At 39.2% G+C, this 22,151-nt stretch overlaps 1 protein-coding gene across 1 annotated transcript; it reads right to left on the bottom strand.

Moving 5' to 3' along the window:
* Positions 1-19,027: 19,027 nt before the first annotated feature.
* On the bottom strand, positions 19,028-21,894 carry LOC145112690 (uncharacterized). The gene is made up of 6 exons (XM_079048827.1): positions 21,283-21,894; positions 21,039-21,174; positions 20,698-20,780; positions 20,491-20,626; positions 19,822-20,232; positions 19,028-19,416 (listed from the first exon to the last, which is right to left on the bottom strand). The coding sequence occupies exons 1-6, from the start codon at positions 21,892-21,894 to the stop codon at positions 19,028-19,030; spliced, it is 1,767 nt and encodes a 588-aa protein (XP_078904953.1).
* Positions 21,895-22,151: the final 257 nt, after the last annotated feature.

Raw genomic sequence — 22,151 nt, 5'->3', positions numbered from 1 at the left:
CGAAGTCGATCTAGAGATCTGAACGTTTCGTAAGTTGATCTGGACAGATCTTGGCGAGAGCCGAGTGGATCTGAACAGATAATCGTAGAAATGAACCGATTTGAGCTTCTCCGAGGCGGAGAACAACATATCTGAACAAATCAGTGGCGAAAATGAGGTTGAGACCAAGAGACAGTAGCTATTCGTCCTTGGTCCCACAGATAGTGCCAAATGTTGCGACAAGAGCACCGCCCGTCGGGTCTTCCGTGTTTGATCCATATCAAAGTTCCAGAAGCGGTGTCGTCAGCAAGTTTCTGACGAGATACCTAAGTTGCAGTCACAACAAAGTCATTACAGTTGCCCCAGGGACTGTACCCCGGGAGCAAGCTCTGACGATCAACTTAAATCAGTTGGTAGAGATAAGATGGTTCCCCCTAGACGGAGAGAAGCATCTTGGTGTTTTTGGTGTGTGTTTGTGTAACGCCCCAAATTTCAAATACTAACAATAACTTAACATGGTCGCAAAACTTCTAAAATTCGAAAATTCAAATTCTAATGTCATTATTAATAATAATAATAGCGAAATCAAACAGAAATTTAAGTAAACACTTGGTGCGCTACGTCTTCCTCAAAACTTGTCGCCTTCTTCAAGTCTGAGCTTTGTCCTTTCCATTCCCGCTGCCACTTGTTATGTTATTTCCTGAGTTGCGTGCATTTAAAGATTCTAATGGGTAAGCCTAGGGCCTAGTGAGTTCGTGATTTTCATGCATATTGGCGTCAATAAAATAAAAATAATGCAACAAATTATTAAACATAATTCTTTTCATTTCTTTCCACCATTGGTGACACATTAGGGAACTATTGTCATTTTCAGGGAACAAGTCCCTCCGCCGGGCACAACAAATTTGCTTATGACTAATTAATCAAAGCGTAAGCTCTCCGCCGCGTAGTGACACCTGTACGACGACTAATAATAAGACCGTGTAGTTAATACACATGTTCCCTATATATATGTCACCAATCCTTTTCACCGTTTTAAATGAAATAGTTTATAAAATTCACACAAATATTCATAGCAATAACAACGGTAATATGTACATGCAAGCAACCACAAAGTTCACACGAAACTCACCTTGTTGGCGTTAGGTCTTAACCAACGTTTGTCACGCTACGCGAACCCTACGTTTAACCAACATATTTTTCTAAGACTGCAATCCCAGAAAAACATCCTATGTGTTCGTTTTAGTTCCACTATCCACGCATCTCGTTCGGCCAACCAATAACTATCCAATTATGTTAATTACAAAATTCGTAACAATTTTAGAACTAATATTGTATCTTCTTTCGAAGTTAAAGTTTCACCGCTAAAGTTAATACTCAAAAGCCAAACAAAAATAAATAAATAAATAAATAAATAGTCAAGTAAAAAAATAAAATAAACCAAAATAAAGTAAAACCTTTAAAATACAAAGACTCGTGGTTTTGAAATCACTAATAAAACTACTATTAACGAATACTAACCAGTTATTAAGATTGCACGGCCATTTATATTTTCACGTTAAAATAAAATATAAAGCATCAGTTTGATTTCCAAATCATTGAAACTGTAGAGGCCATTTCCGTAACTTATATTTACATCTGAAATACGACGTTTTTCTTAGAAAATCAAATCTGCCAACTTGTCAAAACATAGGGATTGATTATGTAAATACTACTTTAATTGAAAAAAGTGAATTAGTAGAACGTCACGTTTCAACTTTCAAGAAAGGAAAAATAATGATAACAATAAAAAAAATGGTGGAAACATGCACACAAGGATCGAACGGGTAACGGGTGTACTGCCACAATGAATGCCCAATGGACGAAAACATTCTTTTGGTTACAAAGACCAAAAATGAATTTATTTAAAATATTGGAAACCACTGCCACCCACAAAAACTCAGACCCGGGTTCTTGTCTTCCCTACCCGAAACACACACCATTTTCAGCCATTTTTAAACCCAATAAAGCTCCGAAAATTATACCAAATGAATAATTAAATCTACCATTGATTGTCTCCACATACTAACTTATTTTCAAAATCAATTATCATAAACATATCCAAATTAAGCTAAATTAACATTTTATTGCACCCAAAATAACACTTCAAAAATTCTCATCAATTTTTAGTATTGTAGCCGAACCGAGACCCTAGGTGGAACCAAAACACATAGAACGACCTTGTAAACCTATTCTGTAACGCCCGCAGATTCGGGCTAGTCAATTTAGAGACGATAAGCGTCAAAAATGACTTTTTGATAGAGGATTATTTAGAATAAATAATCTTAACTAAGTTGTAGTAAATGTCATAAAGTTTCCGTACATATAAAGAACACTGAAATCCGAGTTATAACGAAGAAGTTATGACATGTCGAAGTTTCGCGACATAACCGGAACGACACCGGGAATCGTAAACAGTGAGTTTACGATAAAATACTTTTTAGCCTTAGGGGTCTAAATGAAAGTTGTAGAGTATGTTTGCACCTACGCGTGGATAAAAAGAACATAAAAAACGGAGCTCGTATGCAAAAGTTATGGCCTTCTGAAGATACTGTTGTCTGAGAGCATGACACGTGTCAGAAACCCTAATTTGACAGGACTCACGACGTGAGCATTATTTTTGATGACGTGAGGAGTCAAACGGACACTAATCGAGCCTAGAAAACACCTGGGAAGTCTACGGGATAACTCTTGGAAGCTCACGACATGAGCATATCATTCTCACGACGTGAGAAGTCGTCCGGACACATTTCAGAGCTATAAACACAGACGCGAAACTACGAGGTGATGCAGCCATTGCTCACGACGTGAGCAATGAATTCTCACGACGTGAGAGGCCAAAAATCAGCCTATAAATAGTCATTTCGACCCTAAGCTTCTTTACACCAAAATCTCTTTCCTCTTTCTCGTTTGCTAAAGCCGTTTTCCCGTCCCGATCCCGACGATCACGAACCGATGACCATTTCTAGTCAGATTCCATCAAAGCACGCTACATGTGAGTGCATAGTTACTTTCATCCTACACATAGATATGAAATATTTAATATAAATTACGTGCTATGTGTGCGTATTATCTGTGTTCTTTATATCTATGCTAGATGAACAAAAATATACATGTTTTATTTTTCTTAAACTGTATATGTATTTTATACCTATAATTATGATGGGTAAAAGATGGGTAGATTAGAGATGAGATAAATAACGAGCGATGAAAGATGAGCGATGATATATGAGTGGTAAAATATGGTGAGAAGCGATGAGCCAAGCGATGTACCAAACGATGACCCAAGCGATGGCCCCGTCATCTAGCAGAGTATGGATGACAACAATGGACTATTCTAGACAGTCCGATGGAACACTAGCAGGCTCGCAACCTGTAGGTGTTGTGAACGATATGTTCACTCGGTGTACTCTAAAAACCCATTGACATGTATTGCGAGTGGACTCTCGAAAATAATACTGTCAATAAATGAGATAAACCCTGGCAGCTATGGATTTAGCGCCCGTTGGATGAACCCTGGCAACTATGGATTTAGTGTCTGTTGTATAAACCCTGACGACGATGGACTTCGTGCCTATTCCTTAGGAAGAATCCTTAGGAATGAGTGATATATGATTCTTAGGGTAGATCCTTAAGAAATAAAGAAGATAATGGGGATAGGCAATTGGGTTAATTGTTTGATGATTAAACATAATAATTATATTATTATGGGTTGAAAACCCTACTACTCACCAGGTTTTCCAACCTGGCCCACTCAGTTTATTTGTATCACAGGTATCGATACGAAGCTACTTTACACTGAGAGATTAAAAAAGATGTAGATCATTAATGTAAATGTAATGAATACTAACCAGTTATTAAGATTGCTAGGCAATTTATATTTTCACATTAAAATAATATATAAAGCATCAGTTTGATTTCCAGATAATTGAAAGTGTAGGGGCCTTTTCCGTAACTTATATTTACATATGAAATACAACGTTTTTCTTAGAAAATCAAATCTGCCAACTTGTATAAACATAGAGATTGATTATGTAAATACTACTTTAATTGAAAAAAGTGAGTTAGTAGAACGTCACGTTTCAAGAAAGGAAAAATAGTGATAATAATAAAAAAATGGTGGAAACATACACAAGGATCGAACGGGTAACGGGTGTACTTCCACAATGAATGCCCAATGAACCAGAACATTCTTTTGGTTACAAGACCAAAAATGAATTTATTTAAAACATAGGAAACCACTACCACCCACAAAAACTCAGACCCGGGTTCTTGTCTTCCCTACCCGAAAAACACACCATTTTCAGCCATTTTTAAACCCAATAAAGCTCCGAAAATTATACCAAATGAATAATTAAATCTACCATTGATTGTCTCCACATACTAACTTATTTTCGAAATCAATTATCATAAACATATCCAAATTAAGCTAAATTAACATTTTATTGCACCCAAAATAAAACTTTCAAAAATTCTCATCAATTTTTAGTATTGTAGCCGAACCGTGACCCTAGGTGGAACCAAAACACATAGAGTGACCTTGTAAACCTATTCTAACAACTATAAGGAGCTGAAATTGAAGGTTCATACCATGATTCGAACACAACTCCGAAAATGCTTTACGAACTTCTTCCTTTGATTTCTCCCTCGTTTCTAAGCCGATTATCAAAATTTCTGTGGGGATTCCACTCGATTTTTCATGCTACTTATAATCCCTAAGTGTATAACTGCTAAAGACCTCTCATTTGCTCGATTTTATGGCCTAATCTTGGATAACGGTTTCTAGACATAATACCTTATAATTTGCATCTAATTAACCCAATAATTTTGAGCAAAATGATTTTATTATAATAATATAATTATATAATCTGATTATACATATTTTTTACATTTATTTTGACATGAGTTATTACAAACTTCCCCCCCCCCTCAGAATTTTGAATTAATCAAATAAATGAGGGTATTTAGTCTTCATATCTCGCTCGGTTTCCCATGTCGCATCTGAACCTTTATAATACTTCCACTGAACTTTTACCAGTGGTATCTCCACACTCCTTAACTTTCTGACCTTTCGATCTAGAATTGCGACAAGTTCTTCCGTATATCGTAGCTTCTCCTCGACCTTAATTTCGTGAAGTGGCACTTCCATGGCGGCATCCGCTAGACACTTTTATAGATTAGAGACGTGGAACGTGCTATGAATGCCCAGCATTTCCCTTGGTAGCTCCAATCAACAGGCCACCTCTCCAACTCGTTCCTTAATTATAAAGGGTCCAACGTAGCGAGGACTTAACTTCCCTCGCTTACCAAAACGCACAACACCCTTCCATGGGGACACTTTTAACATAACTTTATCACCAACCTGAAACACTATTGGCTTTCTTCTCTTGTCTGTATAACTTTTCTGGTGATCCTGAGCAACTTTAATGTGATCCTGAGCAACTTTAATGTTATCCCTAATCGCCTGAAATTTTTCGGTAGTTTGCTGAACAAGCTCAGGTCCAGCCAACTGTTTCTCCCCCATCTCATTCCAACATAGTCGAGTTCTACACTTCCTGCCATATAGATCCTCATATGGTGCGACTTTTATACTTGCGTGATAGCTATTGTTGTAGGCAAGCTCAATTAATGGCAAATGAGTTTCCCAAGACCCTCCAAAATCAATAACACAAGACCGTAACATATCTTCCAAGGTCTCTATTGTCCGTTCACTTTGCCTATCTGTGACAACCTGAAATATTTGGATCAAGCAAGGTCTAAATTGCAACCCTATTAAAATGAAAACCTTGAAAACCATTAGGGCATAAGTGCATGTATATGGAAGTATACACCTTGAAAGTCACATATAACATAGCCTCTTGGAAAATAAACAAGTTAAGCAAGACAAAGTGGGACAAATAAATTGGGATTCAATCTACAATGCAATAAAACAAGGATCAAATGATGATAGCACAAGAACTTGTAATTGTGTCACAATCTTGAACACTTGAATTATAAGGACAACATATTTAAGTTTACTATTAACTAAGACCATAAACACTTTCATAGGACCCATCCAAGACCATGAACTCAAGGAGAAACCACCTTAGAACCGTGAACACCACCCTAGGAAAGATCCTAGGGCGTAAACACCCTTAATGGGCCATCGTTTGGCCGTGAACAACCCTTAGAGGACTTACTTGGCCGTGAACACCATAGGAAGCCTAAGTTTGGCCGTAAACACCCTTGGTGGACCCCATTGGCCGTGAACTCAAAAGGAAAAACACATTAGGGGCGTAAACTACTCCATGATGTGATGTATGGGCGTAAACTACTTCAACACTTGATGTATGGGTGTAAACACCTTAAAGAATCCAAATCTTGACCATGAACACCATCCTAGGCAACATCTAGGACGTAAACTCCATAAAGATTCCAATCCTTGACCATGAACACTTCCCTAGGAGGCATCTTGGGCGTAAACACTTAGACATTTAATTGTTTACGGATTATGAGTCGTATGTTGCCAAATTCCCATGCAATCACGGATCCTTATGAATTATCTAACAGTCCTCCAAGCAAGCATCATATCAACTCCACACTCTTATCAAGGAACGTAAACCTTTCCTTGTCCTTCCATTAAGAACGTAAACTACTCCTCATCATACTCCCATTTATCTTATCCATATTCTGTGAACTTCTAAGTATGCTCTCAAGCGTATTCAAGCTTCCAATCTTATTTCTTCAAAGCATCCCCTAGATTCTTGTAAGTATCTCATATTTGGCTAGTGATTCTCCACATTATTCTGTTAATATCATCATATTTACACATAAAATTATGTGTTAATATTCTTAGGATATCCTCAAGTTCAAAGAGTTTGTCAAACTCTTCAAGTGTTAGAACTTGAAAACTTCTCAACATCTATCCAAATCATCCACCAAATCAAACCAAGGTAAGATTCATACCCCACTCTTTTCAAGTTTTCATTTTTTTTTTGGGGGGGGGGGGGGAATACAAGTCAAATTTTGTTTAAATCCTTTGATAATTGCATGTATTTGTATGTTTAGATGTTTATGTGTGTTGAAATGATATTATTTCATGTTAAAAATTTATAAACTTGAGATTTTACAAATCTCATGATGTTAGGGCTAAGTTATCTTTGTATAGATCTACATATTTTGTATGATATTAAATATAAAACTAAGTTACTAGGTAAAAATATGACGAGTTACACCAAAATGGTAAATTGTGGTTAAAAATACTTTTATCACTAAAAACTTGTGCAAACATTGAGACATAATAAATTTTCATGGAATTATATGAGATTTTGGTGGAACTAGTGACAATATTTAGTTACAACAAAAAGAATATTTTCTTTGCAAAGATCTCCATAAAATTTTGGGTATGTCAAAACACCCTACAAAACATGGCTATTTTTCTAAAAAATAAATGTTGCTAGTAAATCAATCATGTTATGTGCTACCATTTCAAGGGTTTTTAAATTTAGAACATTATGTCATATTCATAACCTTTTGCAAGTTAACAAACTATTAGTGATTATTTATAAATATTCAATATAAATAATTTTATCAAGAAAATGTACAAAACAGAGCTTTTATGACAGAAATATATGCATGTCATAAACTGCCGTCATAAAACTTTCAGAAACACAAGTAATAAGCTGTATGTCATAAAGCAGAAAAACGCGTGTCATAAAGCTGCAGTCATAACTTTACACAAGGAAAATATTATTTGCGTTATTTAATAAAGGGAGAAAAACTCGTGTACATTTCGTTAAGGCTCTTGTGAGACTTTTTTTGTTTTCTTCGTCGTACCTATCTAGGTACATTGTAAGTCCTGTGTTTATAACCAGAGTCCCCTGAAAGGGGAGCGGGATAATTGTGTATGGATCTATACGGGGTTGACACCCCACACCTGTGTTGTTTGGTACAGCTAGACCAGCCAGTGTAAGGTGAAAAATATTTGGACCGTATCTGACTCCTGAAGAACGTCAGGGCAGGCGTTCTCGTCATATCAGTATGGTTGTAAACGACTCACATAGAGTAGGGTCCTTTTGACATTGGGATTACGTGGAATATAACTCCATTAGTTTTATAACATACAGAACTATGTTTCGTATATTTGATAATCTAATTTCACAACTTCGGTCTTAGGGTTTTAAGACCACAACATCTTTTATGAACAGAAAATATAGGATTTTCTGGGAACACCCTCTTTTCAGTAACAAACAAAGGAAAACTAAAGAACATGCATGAAATTATACACGATTTTGGAACAAGACTCACAAACTACTCTTATAAGAAAATATTGGATTTTCTGGAAAGTTACACAAATTACTATGAACACAAATATTACAAAGCTTTCTTACAAAAATGTTTATGAACTCACCAACTTTTTAGTTGACGCTTTTCAAAACGACTTGTATTCTCAGGGATCTAGTAGACAAGTATTCACTTCGATCGTGGTCTGGCGTCGTTGCATTATGTTTTTTCTACTTTTGTTATTCGTGTTTAATTTTTGAACAGAACGAGTATTGTAAACAATGTAAATTTAATATTAATGTATGAATGTTTGTGTTGCTATGTTTCATTTATATACAATTGGTATGATACTGCACAATGACGTCATCCGCCCCCGGACGTTTCCGCCATTCCGGTTCGGGGGTGTGACAGTTTGGTATCAGAGCATTGTTTATACTGAACTAGTATATCAAACCATACAAGATATACAACTATAAATATACAATGAGACTAAAACACTCTGACTAAAAGTATACTTTAAAAATACAAGTATTCTATAAAAGTATACATGCTTACTAGAACAGTATCATAATGAGAAGAAAACAAAAGTAATTAGAGGTTGGACGCTACAGTCAAACCTAGGCAGTTATGTAATCATATCTGGGATAAATATAGCCTGATCAACTATATTTATTTGAGATATGACCAACATGTTCTTGAGAGTGATAGTGGTGTTGCAACAAGCCTAAAACTTACCAACTATACATGCAAGAGAACATTAGAATAGAACATCAAATAAAATACTATAGGAGTATTTTAGGATATTATACAAATTTCGCACGTACACTTTCCAACTACTTCTCACACCTCCATTCCCGCGCAGACACCATGGCTAAGTTCCAGCAAGGAGACCTCTACTACAATGCCCTAGTGGCCAACGGATGGGTCGAAGAGGAGCCGAAAGAGGTTCAAGAAGAAAACCCAGAAGTAGGTCCCATAGAACACCAAGTAACGGACTATGAGTGGGAGAACTCCCATGAAGAGTCGGACAAAGATAAGGGCACCAGAGGGATCCTTAACGACCCTCACTCTTCGGGAGCAACATCGAACCAAAACATAGCGCAAAAGGACGCTACCGACCATCTACGCTCCTTAGAGGAGGAAGTGGCCACCCTAAAGCAGCAACTCTTTACATCTGAAGCTAGGGTAGTGCAAGCAGAGCAGAGAGTAGATGAAAGCACTCGTGAGTTGAGTGAATTGGCCGAGCTCATTGTGCGTTATTTCGGCATATGAGTGTCATTACACTACTCGCACTATGTCTTAGGTTTATTATGTACATCGTTATAACCAGTAGTATTGAATCAAGAGAGGTAGGCTCTCCAAAAACTCATGTAATCCGAATCAACTAAGTGCACTAATATTTATGTACTCTTTTGATAAACTTAAACGTTCAAGCAATGCCTATTTCCACTTATCACCATTAATATATCATAGTGATGTAGGTCTAAACAATGAGAATCGTACAACCAAAACATGTGACGTATATGCGTGCATGCATAAGTGCATATTTATGAATGAGATCCAACTAGAAATGACCCCAGTTATTTACGACCCTGTTTCTCATCGTGCAACAGAATCATGTCTTCCCACGGGAATAACCAGCCCACCTGTGAGACACCAATAATACAGATAGACTCCGCTACGTTCCAAGTCGTTGTGACAGCTGCCGTGACAGCCGTCATGGACTCAACGCCAACAACCCAAATGGGAATGGAAACCATGCCGACAATTCCAACCGTAGTAGGAACCAAGGAAACCAACGAGTGACGACCTACCAAGACACCCCAAACCCCAAACCTAGAAACTAGAAGCGAAAATCTGGGAGTAAGAAGAAGAGACAACAAACTCAGGGACCCCCGAAGAAACAACACACGGTTGTTGTCCAAACTGCCATGATACCTGCCACACCAACACCAGTGCGACAATATGTTGGAAGCCTCCCAAAATGCAACAAGTGCAGCTTCCATCATACTGGAGCCTGTCGAAAGTTGCATTTCAATAGGTGCAACAAGAAGCGGCACACCTTCTGCCACTGTAGGGCCCTGGCCCTACGTGTCAATCGAACCTCCAACCCAAAGGTAAGCCCAGTATGCCGGGCATGTGGTGAGGCAGGATATTTCTAGTGGAATTGTCCAACAGAGAAGAATGACGAAGGAACGGGGGGAGTTTAACTACTAGACATGAAGAAACAGCAAGGAACTCCACCAAGATTTTTGGTACGTCCTCAAACAGCGAAAGATTAAGAATCAAATCTTAACAATTTTTTTTCTTTTCTTTTTAAGTTAATAACATGGTCGTGAAAATATTCCCTCGTCCGAACAAAACCATATCATTCATAGAAAATCTAGCAATTCCCCCAGGCGAGCTATGATGGTTTAGTATAAATATTAGGGTCGCTCCGTCGACTGCCTTTCGACCTTAATTATACCTGACTTGCATATGCCAAGCGAGTATAGAAGAACCTTGTAAGGTATACATTATGAAATGTGCGCATTAATAATAACAAAGACGAGTCGGAAGCATCAAGGATATACATAGGTAGAATACGTTATCGTTCTAAACAATCATCTCCCGTCCAAATCGACTTAACATCTGTTACTATAAGAAGTCCAACGTCGTCACTTGTCATAAACTAGATTGATCCTCTCTATGCCCGTTTCAAGCACTACAAAGAGACTTTTCGCCATACCCGATCGATTAACAAAAACTCTTTCAACTCATAACTACAAATCCCTGGACCATCTCTGGCATCTAGGCTCGTGAGTACTTAGGTGAAAGATAACACGCTCCTTCCTAGCCCCATAATAAAGATGAGAAACAGGAAACAAAGGATATCAAGGGAATCCCAGAGGTTTACCACCTCCCCCAAATATTCCCAATGTTCTTCCAGAAACATCACCCAGGTACTAAGTTGAGTTGGAATCGACTTGACTCTTTGAATCATTTCAGTAACCAAACCCCCGATTCCACTTAGCGCCAAACGAGAACATATATTGTCCAATCAATATAACGACCTAATAAGTCAGGAAATTATCAGACCAAGCCTCTAACCACAGGAAAACGCCCGTTCGACTCTTGAGGAGGAGAAGCGGATTGCCATAGAACAATTGAACTCTAAAATTCAAGCAAACCCATCGTCGAGAATCAATATCCCCTATTCCGAATCGACGGCCCCTCTCAGCCAACACTAAGAATCAAACAATAGCCGACACTCCACTAGTTCAGGATTCCATAGGAAGAGAAGTCCCGAGGCAGCCTAGGATTCATAAGGCTAGCTGCACCACGCGCAACCTCGACCTTGGTAACAATAAGTGTCAATCCTTAAAGTGTAGGAACATTACTTCTAGAACATCCGGATCATAATCTTCGGAAACCATTCAGGATAGTTCCAGTAACCTATAGCCTTCGGTTGCCATAAAACTCAGCATCATACATCCCACATTCCACGTATTCAACCTTAATAAGTGTCAGACTGTCGAAACTCTAGCGATCCCACTCGACGAGATCAGGGTAAACAAGAACCCACACCCAAAGAGGAGTATGTGGAAATCATAGACTGGGAAATCAAAAGAACAAGGTTAAACACTAATAGCGAAGACCCAGTAGAACGCCAAGCGAGGATCTCAGGACGAGAAAATCAAAAGGAACATAGATACACACATTTTTCCTCAACCCTTGATGTTCCATAGAGAATTTGAATTTCGGGACGAAATTCCCTTTAACGGGGGGATGATGTGACAACCCGAAATATTTAGATCAAGCAAGGTCTAAATTGTAACCCTATTAAACGAAAAACTTGAAAACCATTAGAGCATAAGTGCATGTATATGGAAGTATACACCTTGAAAATCACATATAAGGTTGCCTCTTGGAAAATAAACAAGGTAAGCAAGACAAAGTGGGACAAATAAATTGGGATTCAATCTACAATGCAATCAAACAAGGATCAAATGATGATAGCACAAGAACTTGTAATTGTGTCCCAATCTTGAACACTTGAATTATAAGGACAACATATTTAAGTTTACTATTAACTAAGACCATAAACACTTTCATAGGACCCATCCAAGACCATGAACTCAAGGAGAAACCACCATAGAACCGTGAACACCACCCTAGGAAGGATCCTAGGGCATAAACACCCTTAATGGGCCATCCTTTGGCCGTGAACAACCCTTAGAGGACTTACTTGGCCGTGAACACCATAAGAAGCCTAAGCTTGGCCGTAAACACCCTTGGTGGACCCCATTGGCCGGTAACTCAAAAGGAAAAACACATTAGGGGTGTAAACTACTCCATGATGTGATGTATGGGCGTAAACTACTTCAAGACTTGATGTATGGGCGTAAACACCTTAAAGAATCCAAATCTTGACCATGAACACCATCCTAGGCAACATCTAGGGCGTAAACTCCATAAAGATTCCAAACCTTAATCATGAACACTTCCCTAGGAGGCATCTTGGGCGTAAACACTTAGACATTTAATTGTTTACGGATTATGAGCCGTATGTTGCCAAATTCCCATGCAATCACGGATCCTTATGAATTATCCAACATTCCTCCAAGCAAGCATCATATCAACTCCACACTCTTATCAAGGAACGTAAACCTTTCCTTATCCTTCCATTAACAACGTAAACTACTCCTCATCATACGCCCATTTATCTTATCCATATTCTGTGAACTTCTAAGTGTGCTCTCAAGCGTATTCAAGCTTCAAATCTTATTTCTTTAAAGCATCCCCTAGATTCTTGTAAGTATCTCATATTTGGCTAGTGATTCTCCAAATTATTCTGTTAATATCATCATTTTTACACATAAAATTATGTGTTAATATTCTTAGGATATCCTCAAGTTCAAAGAGTTTATCAAACTCTTCAAGTGTTAGAACTTGGAAACTTCTCAACATCTATCTAAATCATCCACCAAATCAACCCAAGGTGAGATTCATACCCCACTCTTTTCAAGTTTTCATTATATATATATATTTTTTTTTGGGGGGGGGGGATACAAGTCAAATCTTGTTTAAATCCTTGGATAATTGCATGTATTTGTATGTTTAGATGTTTATGTATGTTGAAATGATATTATTTCATGTTAAAAATTTATAAACTTGAGATTTTACAAATCTCATGATGTTAGGGCTAAGTTATCTTTGTATAGATCTACATATTTTGTATGATATTAAACATAAAACTAACTTACTAGGTAAAAATATGACGAGTTACACCAAAATGGTAAATTGTGGTTAAAAATACTTTTACCACTTAAAACTTGTGCAAACATACAGACATAATAAATTTTCATGGAATTATATGAGATTTTGGTGGAACTAGTGACAATATTTTAGTTACAACAAAAAGAATATTTTCTTTGCAAAGATCTCCATAAAATTTTGGGTATGTCAAAACACCCTACAAAACATGACTATTTTTCTAAAAATAAATGTTGCTAGTAAATCAATCATGTTATGTGCTACCATTTCAAGCGTTTTTAAACTTGGAACATTATTTCATATTCATAACCTTTTGCAAGTTAACAAACTATTAGTGATTATTTATAAATATTCAATATAAATAATTTTATCAAGAAAATATACAAAACAGAGCTTTTATGACAGAAATAAATGCGTGTCATAAACTGCCGTCATAAAACTTTCAGAAACACAAGTGATAAGCTGTATGTCATAAAGCAGAAAACGCGTGTCATAAAGCTGCAGTCATAACTTTACACTAGGAAAATATTATTTGCGTTATTTAATAAAGGAAGAAAAACTCGTGTACATTCCGTTAAGGCTCTTGTGAGACTTTTTTTGTTTTCTTCGTCGTACCTATCTAGGTACATTGTAAGTCCTGTGTTTATAAGCAGAGTCCCCTGGAGGGGGAGCGGGATAATTGTGTATAGATCTATACGGGGTTGACACCCCACACCTGTGTTGTTCGCTACAGCTAGACCGGCCAGTGTAAGATGAAAAATATCTGGACCGTATCTGACGCCTGAAGAACGTTAGGGCAGGCGTTCTCGTCATATCAGTATGGTTGTAAACGACTCACATAGAGTAGCGTCCTTTTGACATTGGGATTACGTGGAATATAATTCCATTAGTTTTATAACATATACATAACTATGTTTCATATATTTGGTAAACTAATTTCACAACTTCGGTCTTAGGGTTTTAAGACCACAACATCTTTTATGAACAGAAAATATACGATTTTTTGGGAACACTCTCTTTTCAGTAACAAACAAAGGAAAACTAAGGAACATGCATGCAATTATACACGATTTTGGAACAAGTCTCACAAACTACTCTTATAAGAAAATATTGGATTTTCTGGAAAGTTATACAAATTACTATGAACACAAATATTACAAAGCTTTCTTACAAAAATTCTTATGAACTCACCAACTTTTTAGTTGACGCTTTTCAAAATGACTTGTATTCTCAGGGATCTAGTAGACAGGTATTCACTACGATCGCGGTCTGGCGTCGCTGCATTATGTTATTTCTATTTTTGTTATTCGTGTTTAATTTTTGAACAGAATGAGTATTGTAAACAATGTAAATTTAATATTAATGTATGAATGTTTATGTTGCTATGTTTCATTTATATACAATTGTTATGATATTGTACAATGACGTCATCCGCCCCCGGCTTTTTCCGCCGTTCCGGTTCGGGGGTGTGACACCATCTGTTTGCGGATGGTATGTCGTGCTTAATTTCACTCGAGTACCCATTTCTCGTTGGAAGCTACCCCAAAATATCGACGTAAAGCGACTATCCGGATCCGAAACAATAGACAATGGAACTTCATGTAGTTTCACTATCTCGTCAACGTACAACTTAGCTAACCTTTCCAACGGGTACGTCTCCTTAATTGGAAGGAAGTGCGTTGATTTGGTTAATCTATCCACGACTACAGAAATCGCGTCATAACCTTTCGGTGTCCTTGGTAACTTAGTCACAAAGTCCATTGTGATGTGATTCCATTTCCATATTGGAATCTCCATTGACTGTAGCTGACCATAAGGCCTTTGGTGCTCAGCCTTCACCTTCAATCACGTCAAACACCTTTCAACAAAATAGGCTATATCCTTTTTCATCCCTAACCACCAGTAAGATTTTCGTAGGTATTGATACATCTTGTTTGTTCCCGGATGGATAGAGTACTTCGACATGTGCGCTTCCTTGAGAAGTAAGTTATGCACATCACCCACTCATGGTACCCAAACCCTTCCTTGGAAACACTTCAAGCCACGATGTAACATCCCAAAATTCAAGGCCAAAAATTTCGTTTTGACTAAGTTATAATATAAAACCATCAGTGATAAAACATTCATATTCATATCTCATGTCAAAACCAAAGTGTCAATAATCAAAGAATTCTATCATAAAACCATATCAGAGTGTAATCCCAAAGATCTCATGTGCGGAAAACATAGTGTGATGCGCTGCGATCAAGTCGGCTCCTTTCCTTGGAAAACAAGCACCTGAAACCAAACCTATAAACCGTAAGCACGAAGCTTAGTGAGTTCCCCCATCATACCACATACCATATAATACCATCGGTATCTTTCAACCGGTAACTGCGATCGGTATCTTTCAACCGGTATCTGCCATCGGTATCTTTCAACCGGTAACCGGGGACTATTTCACCCCTACCACCATCACATAATAATATATCATAAACATACTGATCACATACTAACATCATAACATACTGATCACATACTAACATCATAACATATCGATCACATACTAACATCATAACATAATGATCACATACCAACATATCATAAACAAATAGATAAGCATTGCATGGGTTCTGTATACCCCTTCGGTATCTTTCAACCGGTAACCAATATCAGTATCTTTCAACCGGTAATCCGCCATCGGTATCTTTCAACCGGTAACTGCCATCGGTATCTTTCAACCGGTATCCGCCATCGGTATCTTTCAACCGGTAACCGGGGACTATTTCACCCCCACCACTATCATATAATAACATGTCATAAACATATTGGTTCCATGATAACATAACATAAACATACTGAATCACATAATGGCATATCATAACCATACTGGTCACTTAATAACATATCATACATGGGCTCTGTCTACCCCTTCGGTATCTTTCAACCGGTAACTGCCTTCGGTATCTTTCAACCGGTAACCGGGGACTATTTCGCCCCCTACCACTATCACATAATAACATATCGTGATCATACTGCTAGGCATGCATGGGTACTATCTACCCCTTCGGTATCTTTCAACCGGTAACTATGGGCTATATCACCCCTACCACTACTAACACATATGTCATAGCATCCTAGCACATAAAGCATATCAGATAACAACACACCAGATAATTATCACAAATACAATTATCTAACAAATAACTCCTACTAGTGGGTCGGCATTGTGGCCGTAGACCCACTCCTACTGGAAGGTAACTCACCTCGCACTGCTGAAGTCCCGAAGACTCAACCCCATACTGCTGACGTCCCGCAGACTCAACCCCAGCTACTGGATGACAGATTCCCGGTCTGTCAATATCAAAACATCACCCAATTAATAATTGGGTTCCACTACATAACCATAAGTACATGCTTTGGGTAATTACTACATTACCCCTAGCTTGGCTTATTCAAGCCCAAGGCCCAATTCATAGGCCAAAAGTCGACTAGGACTCAAAGCCCAACATATGGCCCAATTTTCCAAATTGGGCCCAAGCCTATACATGACCTTATTCTAAGGCCCAACATCATATATAATCATTAAGGCCCAGACTATGGCCCATCTATGGCCCAATTTTCCAAATTGGGCCCAAACCCCTTATATGGGCCTTACCCTAGGCCCCTTAAATATTCTAGTCCATTTGTTTGACTTTGGATGGCCCATTAATAACACAATCATCAAGGCCCAATAGAAGGCCCAACAATACACCCATGTGAAATTAGGGTTTCACATAAAATGACGATTAGGGTTAAGTGTTTCTCACTTAACCCATTAAGGACTTAATCCATTAAGTCCATCATTCTTCTAAATGAGTCATATGGTGTGATTGGGCTTAATCACACAATTCCATTATTCCAATGGCCCAAAAGTGGTCCCAATAAGTCCAAGCCCATAAATCTAATCTTAAGATTTTCTAAACCCTAATTAGGGTTTCCAATCCCAATCTTTAGCCCAATAGGCCCAATAGCTAGGTCCTTAAGCCCATTAGGGTTTCGTAAGGTCAATTAGGGTCCATTAGACCCATTAGACACATGTTTGGGCTTTAATGTCAATTAGGGCTTCATTAGGCCCAATAGGGTTTCACTAAGCCCATTAAGGCTTCTTTGGGCCCATTAGGGTTTTAGTCCCTTGTCCAAACATCCAAACCAAATCACAACATCAACGAGGCACACCGCCACCCGACACGGCGGCCGGTGGCGGCAGGAGGCGGCAGCCACCACCTCACGGTGGTGGTTTTTAGTTTCTTTCTCATTATTCCATTTCCAGTTACATTTTACAAGGCTAAATCTCAAGTAAACACACACCCACTCACTAAGATAAACACACGCATGGCGGCACATGGTGGCAGCCACCACCTCACGGTGGTGGTGGTGGCGGTTCTTGGTTTTCCAGCCAACAAACTATTACATATCATGTTACATTCATCAAAAACACTCCTACACACACCAAAACATACACACAGTGGAGTACCTACGCAAGACTCACACGCACACACATGCACAACCACCTAACGTGGTGGTTGACGGTGGCAGGAGGTGAAAACCGCCGCCTCACGGCGGTGGTAATGCCCTTCTCTTGATTTCCAGACCGAGATGCATCCACAGAAGAACAAAACACCACGTTACCCACACATACATGCGACATGGAGGCTGGAACGCACGCTACAACCACCCTCGGGGTAGTAGATGTTGACCGGAGCAACAGGCGGCGGTCGCGACTGCATGGAGCGGCAAAGATCCAAGAAGAATAACCCATCTATGGTGTGCGGCGGTCCTTCCTCAGCAGTTCACGGCTTCTCCGGTAGTGAAGTCGTGGCGGCAGCGCTCAGACTTGTCTGGCAGCGGTGGCAGCAGCTTCGCTCGTGAACTCTTCACAGCCCCGTCGCCGAAACCTTGACTCGTTGAACCCTCTCTCTCGACGGCAAAACACATGGTGGAAATCCGGTGGTGTTTCAATGGGAATCGGTGGTGCAAGATAGCGATGAGGGAGCTGGAGGCAGAGGTCGGGTGGAGGGGGATACAAGGTGTGTTGGCGGCTGACTCAAGGCTCTTAGGGTTAGGGTTATGTTCAGCTAAATACCCGACACCCTTGAGCATATTACCATAATGTCACAAATAGCCCCTCCCTTCACATTTTCTTTCAAAGTCAGCCCATAATTTACCCTTTTTAACCCCTTCCCTTAAAAATCTTACAAATTAAGTCCCATAAATTACCAAACAACCCCCATCTTCTAAAATCTTTACAATTAGCTCCTCGAGACCATCCTTTTATGTCTCCATACAAATAGTGTCTCCAAATCTTTAAAGCGAACACTAATGCGGCCAACTCCATATCATGTGTTGGGTATTTATACTCGTGAACCTTCAACTGTTGTGAGGCATAAGCAATCATCTTACCGTTTTGCATCAAAACACACCCCAAGCCTAAATTGGATGCATCACTATAAACGACAAAGCCATCATTGCCTTATGGTAACGATAATACTGGTGCACTGCTAAGCTTTTCCTTTAGGACATTAAAGGCATCATCCTGTTCTGGCTTCCATTCGAACTTTACATTTTTCCTTGTCAGGGTAGTTAGCGGTGCAACTATACGCGAGAAATCTTGTATAAACCTTCGATAGTATCCTGCCAACCCAAGAAAAATTCGAACTTCTGATGGGGTCCTTTGCGGTTCCCATTTTTCAATCGCCTCAATCTTTGTTGGGTCCACCTTGATACCATGTTCGTTTACAACATGTCCCAAAAACTGGACCTCCCGAAGCCAAAACTCGCACTTCGAAAATTTGGCAAATAGTTTTTCTTTCCTCAATAAGCTAAGTGTTAGCTGTAGATGTTGCTCATGGTCCGCTTTACCTTTATAGTATATCAAGATGTCATAGATAAATACAATTACAAACATGTCTAAGTATGGCGTGCACACCTGGTTCATCAGATCCATGAACGCAGTTGGTGTATTGGTCAAACCAAATGGCATTACTAGGAACTCGTAATGACCATACCTAGTTCGAAAGGCTGTCTTTGACACATCTTCTTCTCTGACTTTTAGTTGGTGATACCCCGACTACAAATCGATCTTTGAGAAGTAACTTGCCCCCTGAAGTTGATCGAATAGATCATCAATTCTCGGTAATTGATACCGGTTCTTTATAGTCACCTTGTTTAACTCCCTATAGTCAACGCACATTCTCATTGTCCCATCCTTCTTCTTTACGAACAGTACTGGTGCACCCTACGGTGAGGTATTGGGTCGAATAAAACCCTTGTCAAGCAGATCTTGCAACTGAGACATCAACTCCTTCATTTCTGTTGGTACTAACCGATAGGGCGCACGAGCTATCGGTGCTACTCCGAGAGTAAGATCGATTCGAAACTCCACTTGCCTATCTGGTGGCAGGTTAGTTAGGTCATCAGGGAACACATCTTGGAACTCGCATAAAATCGGTATATGTGTTATTTCAGGCTTTTCCTGCTTGGCATCGAGAACATATGCCCAATAACTTTGGCACCCTTTCTTTAGATAACGAGTTGCCTTAGCCACTGATATCAAAAGAGATTCCTTAACTCGCCGGTCACCATAAATCCTTACCATTCCTTTTCCTGGCACCCAAACTTGAACAATCCTTTTTTCACAATCTATGATTGCTTGGTTTTTCGACAACCACTCCATCCCTATAATGACATCAAAATCACCTAGTGCTATAGGTAACAATTTTAACGGTACTATACCACCTTTTATTTCGATAGAGCAATCATCATATTCTTCCCTTACTACTACCCAACGATCGTCAGCAGTTTCAATTTCTAAGGCTTGTTCTGGAGTCTTTGCATTTCTACCCAAGCATTTGCAAAAAGTAACACACACAAAAGATCTATTTGCACCAGAATTAAATAATACCCTAGCATGTACTGAGTTTACTAGGAAAGTACCTGTCACTACATCCGGGGTCCCTCGAGCCTCCTGAGCTGTCATGCGAAAAGCTCTAGATTTTGGTCTACCAGTGTCAGCCTTTTTATCTGCCGACCGATTGTCTGTTATCCTGCCTTGATTGATGCTACCTTTACTCTGGGGACATTCCGAATTGATGTGGTTGGGGGACCCAAACCCGTAACTCGCCGGTCACCATAAATCCTTACCATTCCTTTTCCTGGCACCCAAACTTGAACAATCCTTTTTTCACAATCTATGATTGCTTGGTTTTTCGACAACCACTCCATCCCTATAATGACATCAAAATCACCTAGAGCTATAGGTAACAATTTTAACGGTACTATACCACCTTTTATTTCGATAGAGCAATCATCATATTCTTCCCTTACTACTACCCAACGATCGTCAGCAGTTTCAATTTCTAAGGCTTGTTCTGGAGTCTTTGCATTTCTACCCAAGCATTTGCAAAAAGTAACACACACAAAAGATCTATTTGCACCAGAATTAAATAATACCCTAGCATGTACTGAGTTTACTAGGAAAGTACCTGTCACTACATCCGGGGTCCCTCGAGCCTCCTGAGCTGTCATGCGAAAAGCTCTAGATTTTGGTCTACCAGTGTCAGCCTTTTTATCTGCCGACCGATTGTCTGTTATCCTGCCTTGATTGATGCTACCTTTACTCTGGGGACATTCCGAATTGATGTGGTTGGGGGACCCACACCCGTAACATACCCTTCATGTCTTACATTCTGTGGCTATGTGCCCTGGCTTTCCACACTTATAGCAAACTTTCTGATTCATGTTACACTCCCCCTTATGATAATGGTTGCATTTCGGACATTGCTTTACTCCGAAACCTTGATCCATCTTACGTTCTTGACTTGAAGTCTTGGTTTTCTTCAAATCATTATTCATACCATCCCATTTTATTTTCCCCAAAGCCATGTCTTCACCTTGGCGATTCTTCTCACGTTCTCGGCCTTCTGCAACATCTGCAGCAGACTGGAAAGTACCTGGTTTCTGAATTTGCACAAATTCACGGATAGTTGTTCTCAATCCCCAAATATAGTGTTCCACCCTTCTTTCTTCTATAGATATGTAAAATTCGACAAACCTAGCTTTCTCCGTGAACTTAGTGGTGTACTCCCTCACAGTCATGTTCCCCTGTTCCAACCTCAAGAATTCTTCTTCTAACTGTTTAACCGCTGTTCGCGGGCAAAACTTTTCTTTGAAGATTATTACAAACTCATCCTGTGACATCTTCTTTGCCGCCTCACGCCCCCTAAGTTCCTTCACCATGCCCCACAAATGTATTGCCTCCCCTTTTAGCATTGTCGCAGCATAAATCACCTTGTCCTCATCTGCACATTTGCTAGTATCAAACGGTCCCTCAATCTCCATGATCCATGTTGGTCACAAAACGGGATCAATTTCTCCGTTAAAAACGGGTGACTTACAATTCATGAATGTATTGTAACTACAAACCCGTCGATTGTGATTATCATGATGCCTTGAGGGTTGTGCAATACTTGGTTCCTGATTCATATTTGGTGTACTGTACTCATAGTCTTCTTCACCTCCGCCCAAGTTACCTTCATACTCACCCATAATTGCTTCTCGTACCTGAGTAACTACATCTGGCAAGGTAGCACGAATTG

The sequence above is a fragment of the Lactuca virosa genome, chromosome 5, assembly GCF_052849685.1.
Source record: "Lactuca virosa cultivar CGN04683 chromosome 5, Lactuca_virosa_CGN04683_v6, whole genome shotgun sequence".
NCBI classification, from domain to species: domain Eukaryota; kingdom Viridiplantae; phylum Streptophyta; class Magnoliopsida; order Asterales; family Asteraceae; genus Lactuca; species Lactuca virosa.
The sequence above is the reverse complement of the archived record's forward strand: the minus strand, read 5'-3'. Positions and strand labels throughout refer to the sequence as shown.